Source organism: Diadema setosum, chromosome 2, assembly GCF_964275005.1.
Source record: "Diadema setosum chromosome 2, eeDiaSeto1, whole genome shotgun sequence".
NCBI classification, from domain to species: Eukaryota; Metazoa; Echinodermata; class Echinoidea; order Diadematoida; family Diadematidae; genus Diadema; species Diadema setosum.
The window spans coordinates 4150438-4163006 of NC_092686.1; the positions used below are offsets into that span (position 1 = coordinate 4150438).

The 12569-nt window shown below is 37.0% G+C and overlaps 1 protein-coding gene across 1 annotated transcript in view; it reads right to left on the reverse strand.

Moving 5' to 3' along the window:
• The window catches only part of LOC140239057 (ubiquitin carboxyl-terminal hydrolase 4-like), a 34941-nt gene extending 23360 nt beyond the window's left edge, over positions 1–11581 (reverse strand). Inside the window, exons 1-5 of the mRNA XM_072318956.1 lie at positions 11482–11581; positions 8606–8733; positions 4830–4960; positions 4189–4315; positions 1054–1199 (exon numbers count right to left, since the gene is read on the reverse strand). Of these exons, the coding sequence (XP_072175057.1) occupies positions 1054–1199; positions 4189–4315; positions 4830–4960; positions 8606–8733; positions 11482–11579 (630 nt within the window). The 5' untranslated portion in view covers positions 11580–11581. The remainder of the gene's footprint in view (positions 1–1053; positions 1200–4188; positions 4316–4829; positions 4961–8605; positions 8734–11481) is intronic.
• Between the last annotated feature and the right edge of the window lie 988 nt (positions 11582–12569).

Below are 12569 nucleotides of genomic sequence, written 5' to 3' on the forward strand. Positions count from 1 at the left end.
GGCTGACTTATGGACTACGCATGCACAAAAGAGACGTGTGTTTGTTTCAACGGACAGAGCTGCGGCATCGAACTCAATCTTGAAAGCGTGCTGCAGCTGTCGCCGGGGGTAAGATTTTGGTGATAACGTCGCTGCGGCACTTTGAAGTTAAGTGCGTTGCGTAAAGCGTTCGGTCGTAAAAATTCTGTTGGGACTCCATGTCTGTAGTAGCTCCTTGATTCAACAAAGTCATACATACAAAAAAACTGTATCTGGGATAAGACATAATGAAACAAAAAATAGACTATACAATTCTCATTGTTTGTAACACTTCAAAACACAATATGACTTAGTGGGACGCACAATGAACATGATCAGTGGAAAGTCTGACATGAATCGTGTTCAATGTTCAAAGCCAAAGGGGAAGATTTGTTAAAATGGAATTCTGCCTAGTCAAAAGCGAGTCTGAGAAGAAAAGATAATTGTAAAGCACAAAAGTGAAAATTTGATCAAATCAGGAAAAAAACAATAATGAAGTTATTTGAATTGTGAAAATTAATTTCGCTATAAAACATTCACATTTCTGGCACAGTTGTATGATTATGCACATAGTGGGTTATGATGGTAATATGGCATTGCCTCGAAGTTTGCAAGATACAGTTTATAATGAAAATCTTGAAATCTTGCATTTTCTTTTCTTTTTTGTTTAAAATTAATTCTGCCCCATTATCAAATCCTAATACATCTGACTGTTCTCTATTAAGTTTCCTACTGTAACATATGTTTTATACTTTTATAGTAAATGAATTGAATTTGTCCCTTTTCTTTTTTGCACACCATCAGTGGGAAATTGTCAGGTGATGTCATCAAGTGCTCACTCATTTGCATTTTATATCCATTAATCGAGAACTGTTCTGCACAAAAACAGTAAATTTTTAACATTCTATAGCTTCCTCACTTTCAATCCAATTTTCATAAAATTTTCATTGTTGCGCATGTAAAATCTTCCTTTTCCTTTTTTCCTGACTACCTTTTAACTGGTCTGGAACTCCCTTTCAAGTCACAAAGAATTACCTGTCCTTGATACAGCCCAGCATCTTGTACTGTATTCTCCCTCTTACTGAGTTGCTCGTAGGTATTACTCATGTACTTGTTCCATATCCTGGTCTCCTTCTCCTCCTCAATGTTGAATAACTTCCTCATCTCATTCTCTATCGTTTCTGCAGGGATGAAATCAGAAAGTAAACACTCGACTGCATTCGGGGAGACAAATAGTTTTAAAAGGGACAACAAACAAGTTAGGCTTTAGTGGTGTCACATCATATGTTTGCATTCAGCATTCAAATACTGTATACGCTAATATTTAGCTAGTCTAATTTTTCTCGAATTGGGACTTCCTCACAATTTGTTAAAATTGTGATCGTGAAGTATGGTAATGAACGGAGAAATGTAGGTGTGCATGCTGCATTTATGTCGGGATCAGAGTTACTACTTTCAGGTGTTGCTAAATTCACAAAGAGCAACCAAATAGCGAGATTTGCATAAATAAAAGCCCAGTGAAAATGCATACAGTACACAGTATTGATTTTTCCTCATTTTGAGTCACACTGTGAGACTTGATGCAGTGCATGATGATAAAATCCATGATAATAGAGAGGTAGGCTGAGTTTATATTGATGATTATGAAACTGTGTCAAAGTAAAGAACTTCTACAAAGGAGCATCCACATAAAATTCACCATAACACATACAGCTTTGCTATGATAATAATGTACAAAGATTTTCTGTGCTCAAGTTATTGCTTACATGAGGCTCTCATAACCAGAATGTCACATGATGTTGAAATTATTGAATTACAGATACAGTGTAATGTCTCCTACATAATACTAACAAAGGTACTGGTACACCAGGTACTTTCAATTTTTGTAAAGTGGAAATTACATGTAACTCCATGTAAAAAGTTTTTTTTTAAACGGTTAAAATACACAACAAAATCAAAAAAGTTGTATTGAACTCAGACTCAACATATCATAGTTGTGGGACCTTGATGCTCCACAAGTGTGAAAAGAGTGAAATTGACCCTGGTCAAAATTCTACAGAACTTACATTGTAGGGTGATCATATATTCTCATAAGTCTCCCATTAAAGTATACACATGCCCTCACTAAATTTCCTGTTTTTAGTAAGCGAAATAAAAAGAATTGGGCATTCATCACATCAAATAATATGTAAGGTATTAATAACCTTAAATGAGGACCTTTAACCTGTTGAAGACTAGCTCTGGAGGGCATTCATGAAGCACTTTGTTAGATATTCTTCTGACAATCTATTATAAGCTACTGAAATCCTTGTATCTGATTGGCTGAGAACAAATTTGTCCAACAAATTCATCAGACAAAACACTTTATGAAATGCTCCCCTGAGTATACAGTGTACTCCAGCAGGTGTTTATGGGAAATGCATATTGTAGCAAAATCAGCTCTTTTTCAACGAATTAAGAGGTAACAGACATGTACATATTCTCCACCAAATTAAAAAAAACAAAACAAAAAACAAACAAACTTATGCACCACTTGCGAGAATATGACATTTCTTTTTTCTTTTTTTTTTTGGTTTGTTTTTGGTTTCCTTTTTTGTATTATATTCATTAAAGTAAACCTCTACATTGGAATAAATTTCACTTTAATTGGAGATATTCCAAGTTTCACAATGCTCACCAACTGTCATATCCATCAGCATACATGTAGCAGTTGAATACTACAACTGCCAGTCACTATCCTTTTCCAGTACTAACATCTGGAATAGCATGGCATCCTTGCCACTTACTAGTGAATTATTATAAAACTAGTCTTGGGAACATCAAATTAATCCATCCAGTAGCCACAATGCTCGCCTGTAAGCCCACCCTGTATGCGCTATTGTGAGTGTGATACAAACCCATCATCGTACAGCTCCTCTGTTTGATTTGACGTGTGACGTCCTCCGCAAAACAATCAAATAATCACTTGGTTTGGTGTACATGCAGAGGATCTTGTCCCACCCTTGTGACATGTCACCCCCTTCTGAGCCACTTAAGATGTCATGACATTACAGAGGGCGGCATTCCCCACATATCCAGGCCATTGCATCAAATGTCAGAGGTGACAGTTGCTGTATTTGTTTTTCTTTGAGGGACGACACTCCATCAGGGGGTAGTAACCTCAATTTGACGACAATAAAATGAGGTTTCACTGAAGACTTTTTGGTCTTTCTGACTTTCCAACTTTATATTGAATGTTGTAATGCTCTTACATATATTACACTGTATCACATCATTTTCCCAGTTGGTTATGCTGCCTTTAATAACTAACATGTTAACGGAAGACAGAGTGCTAAGCTAAATAATTGATGACTGCAAACCTGTACAGGCCAAATTAAAAAATGTATTTTCCTCCCTAAATGTACATGTAATGCACCCAAGAGGTACAGAGTAATTTCAGTAATCACCTACTATTCCCATTGGGTGATTACTTATTTACAAGGAGGCTCTGAGAATACAGACACTGCATGCTGATAACTATCTCAAAATTGCATTTGTGACTGTATTTTAGGCATGAAGGCTTATGTAGCATATGACCACAACATCGCCCTGCCAGTCATGCTGTTTCAAATGTCACTTCAAAACAGACTGACGTAAATTCTTCTCATTAATCTAGTAGAAGTACAAGATCGCATAATTATTTGAATCGCATTGAATCGAGTAATCATGCAGGAATCTAAATCTGTCCATCTGAACTGACACACTTGTAATTGATGAGAAATTTTTGTATCACATGCACTGAGATACATAAAACATTGCTTTGTGGATCTTTATTAATCGGGTCCACACCCCCTTCCCCCCCCCCCCCCTCTTCCCGAACGAATGCTGTAAAGTCAGAGACAATCATGGCATGAAACTTTCATGAATTGGAGCCAAAAGCCCCCTGTTTTGCGGCATGAAATTTTCATGAATTGTCACTGGCATTCAATGCATTTTGTAGGCGAAAACTATTGCATGCATACAACTGTCGCGAATCTTGGCTCCTTGCGAAATTGGCAAAAGTTTCATACACAAGAAAATTTCATGTTTCACAGTGAGGGTTTTGATGAATTGTGAACGAAGTGTCAAATAGTTTTGCACAAAAAACACTTATTCATTTACTTTTTAAATACAACTGTTTGAAAGACTCACCTATCGTGTCAGCCTTGCTGAACTTCTGAGAAATGACCTTGTCCGGCTCACTGTGCTCGCACAGTTTGAACTCCATCAGGTACACCTCCACTTTGCAGTGCTTGACAAACATTCCATACTCCACAACCTACAGAGGAATGAAATTAGGAGCGAAAACAGTTCTTGGTGGATTGCCTGTCATGTCAGCGTGGCGAGCTTCTAATCCACGAAAGGTCAACATGATATTCTGCCCTAGTGGAAGAGTTAGAACCTCAGTCTTGCAATTTCACAACACTTTTCCAGAAATTGATATTGCAAGTAGAGCTAAATGACATGCAAATGTATTACTTAACTTACATTTGCATGTCATTTAGCTCTACTAGGCGGCAAAATTTGTCACTAAAATCCTGCCTTCTCTTGGGTTGAACATACATATATGAATTACTGAATAGAATATAGGCCAAAGATACTTGTAGAATGAGTCTATATCATCAGGGCATGCATGAATCGTACATGTACATATGACTAATCTGTGGAAGCCATTATTTCAGTCTATCAATCACTCCAATACAGGATGCTTGCAACAATTTCTCTTCCTTGCTGGTATTTCATGTTTGTAGTAATTGTACACTGAGGTTTAATAAAAACCATGGGAAAGTCACCTTTCTCGGCATTGGGGGCTGGTTGGCAACCACACCGTACCACTTGGTCAGCAGGTTCCATGCCTCAGTTGGCACCAAGACATAGTCCAACTCATCAATGAGATGCTCTTTCAGAGTACCCACTTGACCGTCTGTAGTGACCGATTGATAAAGATCAAATAGACATTTACACAACTATAGCATCAACTGTACAGGTGACTCCTATTATAACAAATTCTTTAGGATGGGCATTTTTCTTTTGTTAAATTGAAATTTTTTGTTATAGACAAACAGTAAAGTACAGTAGATAAAGAAGCACAGACAAAAAATTTTGGGACCTGAATTTTTACAACATCGCTGTGAAGTTGCATTCTAAACATGTTTTTTTTTTTTTTTCAATTCAATCATAGTTTATTTCCAATCCAATCAATCAACGAGAATCAAGGAAAAAGAAAAGAAAAAAAAAAACATAGTACAAATTTCCAATCAACGAAAATCAAAACGTAGTACAAAGTATACATGTCATGAAATGATATTGTTCAAACATTTGCAAAAGATTCATGTAGTATCCGAGATAAATTATATAACAACATATGTTTGAGGAACAATACATTATATCCTTCGTGGACGTGCGGAAAATAGATTCGATTGTGGAAAATACTGACCCACTAAAAAGCAAAGCTTGTTGGACGTGGATCGCTAGATAAGTAATGAGTAAATAATACATTATTCGAGGGTTTTTCATAGCTATTATATTTGATATAGACTATTTAAATCATTTGTAAAAAAGATATATATGTAGTTATATTGAGATACGCAGGTCGGGAAAAAATATATCAAATATCAGTGCTAATGCCCGGACACTGTTCACTGACCTCGTGTAGCGGAAAAATATGACAAGGACAACACACACGTATGCACATTACCCACACACATATAAGACAGTACCGAGAGGAGAGAAGACAGTAACAATAGAAGTCTACGAAGAGCAAAAGATAGGAGAGGAAGAGGAGAGAAGAAAGAAGAGAGGTCCGCATACAGAACACGCAAAGTGCTGTGACATCAGGGCAGGTGAAAGCTCAAGCGTAAATTAAAACAATTTGAATTATCTAAAATTATAAGTAGAGAGTAGATGTTTTCTGAATTTGTATTTAAATGTGACAAATTTGGGGGAATCTTTTAAACTATTATCTAAATTATTCCAAAGCTTGGGTACGGTATAAAGAAATGTACTTTGGGCATGTGCGGTTCTCATTAATGGAAGATGAAATTCACCGGATCGTCGCGTGGGGTAGTTATGTACATGATTGTTTCGATGAAATAAATCATGAAATATTTTAGGTAAAAAATTACTGTTATAATTGAACATAAACTGGCCAAGTTGAAACAGATACAAATCTTTTATTTTTAGTATTTTATGGTAAAAAAACAAAGCATCTGTATGTTCTCGGGTATGTAGATTAAAAACAATTCTGAGCGCTTTCTTTTGCAATAAAAAAAGTTTATCTAGTAATATCTGATATAGTATTACCCCAAGCAAGAATCCCGTAGTTTAAATAAGGTAATATCAAACTAGAATAAAGAGTTAATAATGCAGATGAAGGAAGATAATATTTTAATCTGTTCATTACGCCAATATTCCGTGAGATAATTTTACATATGTTATTGATATGATTCCTCCATGAAAGCTTGTTATCAATACAAACACCAAGAAATTTAAAGGTAGAAACTTCTTCTAGGGGAGTAGTATCAAATGTTATATTGCCTGGGAGGCTGTCTAAAGAGTTACTAAAAAGCATACATTTTGTTTTTTGAATATTTAGTGACAATTTATTTGCGTATATCCATTGCATAACCTTTTTCAATTCTTCATTTAATGTTCTTGTTAAGATATTTGGGTCTGGGTGGGAAAAGAAAAGGTTAGAGTCATGTTTCTTTTTAATGTCAGTGCACTCTGTGTCTATGCAGATTTTCTACAGCACGCAATATAAAAAAAATTAATATCACAGCACTTAAAATGATGACACAAAATCAGTCCTCAAACAAGCCTTACAAATCAAGGTGAAAGTAGTGAAGGTATTGTTTGCATGATTTGTGGTAACTGATTCCAGATGTGGGGCATGGGACTAGAAAACACTGTCATTGCTAAAAAGTGAAACACCTGTACTGGGAATATGGGGGAGAAAAAAAAAATTGCTGTCTACTGAAGAACAATGTTAGGGTATAGTCAAACATCTCACCCACCAGAAATTTGCTGTCAAAGCAAACAGTCACGAGGACTGTTAACTTGTGTTTTCATTCTAACATCATATCAAACATATTTTTCACACACGCCAAAGAACCCTTAAAGGTCCAGTTTACCTTTGGGAGCAGTGATTTTAAAAATGTTCAAGATATCACATTTTATGCATATGTGTAGGTCTGTTGTATCACAAAACATCCTACCATATGAAATTTTTGCAATAAAGTCTAAAATATAAGGAGATATCAGTATTTTTCTCAATAAACCGTAACTGTAGACGGTTTAATCTAGAAGCATTCTTATTATAACTATTGTTCACATTTTGTGTATTTAACGATACTTAACATTGAATGTATGGATTCAATTTTTTACAGTGGTTGTTTCTATCCCTAACTCACATTTCAGAACTATTTTAAAGCACTAATGGTGGGTTTTTGTTTTATCTGCAAATGGTAAATTATGCCTTTAAAGGGATGTTACAGTTTTGGTTGAGATGGGACTTCAGGTTTCCAACTTCTTTTGATGATAATTTTTTTGAGATACAGTTGAACCTCTCTTATCCGGCCTCCCTTTATCCGGATCTCTCTATTATACGGACGCAATCTCGCCGTGATTTTTTTTAATAATTACGGAAGGAAAGGGGGATTCCCAACTCAATCTAACAATGGCGACCTACAGTCGACTTTGCCGAGTACGGTTTATTTTCAAGATCTACTTGATACATTTCTTAATAATTATTTAGGTAAATCATTCCAAGAATTTATAAAAGAAAATGATTTCATTCTTGCAAACACGAACCTCTATTTTGGGGTCTCTTACTGAGTGTAACAATGAAAAGGTGGCAGTATACACATTACTACATGTGGTACTACAATGGGCTACATCAGTACATGTGTATGTATATGTAAGCATTGAGTCGCCCGTATCCGGCCAAATCCCTTATCCGGATGAGCACCGGTCCCGACTTGTCCGGATACGAGAGGTTCAACTGTAATGAGAAATCTCCTATGCTATATGAAAGAGCACATAATTTTACGAGGAATTCAAAGTTTATTTGATGAATATTGGTTTTGAAATGGCTGACATATCCATTCAAAACAAAGCGATCCTAATAAAAGGTGGGACCAACCTTTAAAAAGAATGCTTTGTTTTTTAATGTCTCATCCATTTCAAAACCAATTTTCAACAAATAAGCTCTGAATTCCTCTTTAATGGTATGCTCTGTTACATTTCACAAATGCACACTGTTTACCAGAAATGTGATTAACATCGAAAGTTTTAATTGGGCAATATGAATGCAGATTTCAGAAATGTACCTGCAAGGACATATTACCTGCCCATATCTTTATTATTTTCTTTCAAACAGTAATGACTACCATGTACATTCTTATTTTGCCATTTTTGCACACATACAAACATGATGCACTTCTTTTCTCACTATTTTCCCTCCAGTTTATCAATGTAAGACCAAATGGCAATATATCTTGTCGTATTTTGTCAAACAATATGGATATGAGTGATAGCAAGGTTACTTGTCATTAGCTACATTTCTTACCAACAAATATCCCCGAGTTGTCCACTGGACCAGGGTTGGAGGCATCGTTGCCCATGTTGTAGACGTCCCAGCTATCATAGCCAACATACTTCTTCCACTGTTTATACCATCTGCTGTCAATCAGGTACCTGGTGTTTCAAAGGAAAAAGGAGGGGGGGGGGAATAAATATATTTCAAACATCTGAATTATTTAATTATGACATCAATATTGTAAATCCATAATTGAAAGAGTGTATACAGCGTCACATCAAACACTACATTATGACATTCACGAACCCCATAACAAAATAGCGAACATGAAGCGGTCTCCAAGGGGAAATTTCCCTGACAGATGTGCAATGGAAAACGCCATTGCTACAGCCAATGAGATATCAGTTTGGTGAGCAAGTCACTGTGCAAAAAAGTGCACACATAGGCCTGAATTCTCAAAGCTGGAATAACTATTCCGGGGAATAAATTATTCCACCTTTGAAAATAGATTCCGGGGAATAAATCGCATCATTTTACGCCACGAGGGCCTGATTTGCATAAGAGGCGTAATAAATCAGCGGAATAAGCGGCGTAATAAAGTTATTCCAGCTTTGAGAATTCCGGCCATAGTGTTGTACAGTTGTGGAATCCATAACAGTTTCAACAAAATCTTCCAAACAAGCTGAAATTGACCAGTATTGCAAATAAAGGTCCTCACCTCTAGACTTTCTCTGTCTCTAGAACTTGTAGAGTCTACTACTGTCTACAGGTATGTTGGTACATGTAGATCTAATTCTTGACCAAAAAAACAAAACAAAACAAAACACGTTTTAATAGTTACTTTTTGCAGTAATCCCAATCGTACCTCCAAGGAAGCTACATGGATACTGGGATGCAAATCGCGTTGTGTGCCAATGGAGGTATCAAAGTGACATGGTTGTGCATGGCTCTCTTATGTTCAATAAAATCTAGAGTGTCTGTGCAAGTAAAAAACAGTGATCCCTTTCTTCAGCATGTGGAACCCAGCAAGAGGTTGCATCTTGTTGATGAAGGGCAGTGCAAACTCTCTGAATATGGCTGGGTTTGGAGTGAGTACCACAGATCCTAGTAAATTATTCCATCTATAGTCGAAGTGACCTTGGGAAAGTTGCAAATTTGAATATGTCTATTGTAGCTGTGGGTATTACATATGTACAATTTGGCTGGGTGGTAATGTCTTCCGAAGTAGGTTGCTGGTATTGACACCCTGAGGAAAAGGCATGCAGACCAGTTGATGATGTAATCGATGGAAAAAGGAGCATTGAAAGAGGAGGCGGTGAGAATGGAGGCTGTCCAATCATTTGTATACACAATGTAGTTTGTTGCTGTTTTGAAGTTGTAATGTCTGAATGAGCAATGTAGACATAGACTGGGGTATGTTTCGTGAAGTCATCACATAAAAGTCTTTCAACAAATTTCATCTCAAAATGGCCAAGCTGCTCATATGGAGTTATGTACAGAGATAAAATCCACTTCATGGACTTGAGTCTCTCACAAGTATGTCTTTTTATGTGGAAAAGGTCTCTTATAAGACTTTCATGATGAAACTAACCTGAAGTTTTATGTTCGACAGTTGTAGCTGCACAGCTAGAGCAGGCTAGACCATAACTACATTGTACCACCAGCCCTAATGCGAAGCATGTTCGGGCTATAGAAAGATGTCAAGATTTGGTACTTCTTACAAGTACTGTAACAGTAACACTGTACATGTTTGTAGACTTCTTTTGGAGGAACCAAATTTTGTGCAGCACGAGTTGTCAACAATCAATTAGGTCCTACAACGTATCTAGTAGGCACTAGTAGGCCTAGGCCCTACACCTAGACCTCTACCAGTCTAAGTGAAGGGTCCTAATCTATTCAAATTTTCAATAAATCAAATTTTGATGTTGAATTACACAGGCAAAGACACCACTGCATCTACATTGTACGTGCACCAAATCCAATACACTCGCAGTCCAAACATGCTTCACTTTTGGGCTGGTCGCAGTTAGGAAGGCATCTAACTAACGTTAAATTTGATAGCGCAAATGGCAGGGAAAAAGTCTTGTCTCATTCAAACGGTTAAGTTAATTTAGGGGGCCTAGATTAAAGTAAAATCACGTCCGTGTACACTGTAACTGCAACAAGTATTACTTTGCTGTAGGCCTAGTGTAACTTTAATAAGATGTAAAGGTTCATTAGACATGACTCTATTTTATTTTTAACAGTTAGACATGACTGATTGTTAGAGGTTTCTACTAAAGTCAAGACTTGTGTTGTGTACATGTATTTGTAACCTGCCTGGGTTAATTGAATGAATGTACTAATAGATCTATTTACAACAAGTAAGTTTAACGTTAGATTAGAGCCGTAAGATTAGAGCCAAAGCAAAGAGGGTCTACGTAGTCTAGACTATAGGCCTAGAAAAATAACAGAAATGTAGACTATATGTACTAATAATAGTTAATACTAACATGTTACTGGATTCTAGTCACATTATTAGACAGTGTCAGTGAAGATACGACGCGACGCATTCTATGGTGTAGAATGGGAGCATAATAATCCAATGAGGTAAAAAACACTGCATGTAATTTTAATACGCTAGGGCTTATATAGAGTGCCGTATACGCCGGCTTGCAGCAGCGGTCTTCTGTGACTTCACTGTAAAATTATAACGTGTAGTCTACGGTAGTCGTATGCTGATTCATTCTTGCCCTGCCTGCTGTGGTTCACGAACGGACGAAGTTCCGTCTCATGCATGCAGCACACACTCCACTCGTACGTGGAAGGATACCGGCTCTTTCTTACGACTGGTTAGAATAGAAGATCCAGTAAAACTACTACTTAAACTCCAACATGGGATAATTTTGAATCATGGCATCTCTTACCATGTGTCCCCTTTTACCAGTGGTGTGTCGAGAAGATCACGAATCATGCGATTTTGCTGTTTCAGTTCAGGAACTCCGGTGCCTCCACCTTCCGCCATGTTGCGCGTGCTGTCAGTAGTGAAATGGCATCTTGGGAATGTAATAACAGTGACGTCATGTGCACGTCCGTTTTTATTTCCTGTACCATTCACGAGAAATATGTGGAGCACTACGTATCTTGAGATAGAGCTCGTGTATATTTTTGCACATTTCACGTTATCAGATGTGACGATTTCATCTGTAGGACCTACTTGCACAATCCTATGAAAAACAGGACGATTGCACTAGTTGCGTGGTTAAAAAGAGGACTTTATCGGTATGAAGTTAAGAAAGGTGATCCTTCCTGCATTTACTACCCGATATCGCATTCATTCTTTATTATTACTATTTTCATAATTTGGTTCAGTAGTGTTTCAATTTCGATTATCATTCCGTCATGCCACATTCCTTTCTGGGTACACAATCAATTAAAACGGAGACGTGGCTGCACAAATGCAGACCGTGAGAATGAGAGCTCAGATTAAAAAAGACATACGTCGGCACGAAAAAAACAAAATACTTTGCGTAAGAGAATCACATTGGATATATTCGTCCGTAAATAATGGTTCGATTATATTTAAATTCTCCCCTCCCTCTCTCTCCCTCTCTGTCTCTGTCTCTCTCTCTCTCTCTCTCTCTCTCTCTCTCTCTCTCTCTCTCTCTCTCTTTCGGGCTTTTATACCTAATCATCGATCATCTTTATAATAGATCCACTAGATTCCGTGAAAGAATTTTACTCAACTTGTTTGTGTGTTCATGTGTGTGTGGCACTGTGTGCCATGATGTGGCCCTACATCTATCGAAGTGGATGACGCGAGTTCTATAAATCGGTTTCACTGTAGGCCTGTATTTTTTAAAGTGATGTTTATATGTTCTTGTCGAAAAATGAAATAAGAAATTGAATTGAATTGAATTGAATTGAATTCATTTGAAGAAAAAAAAGTTGTCTCAATGAGAGAGAGAGAGAGAAAAAAAAAAACTAAGACAATTTCCTTCCGTTTCGGACAAAG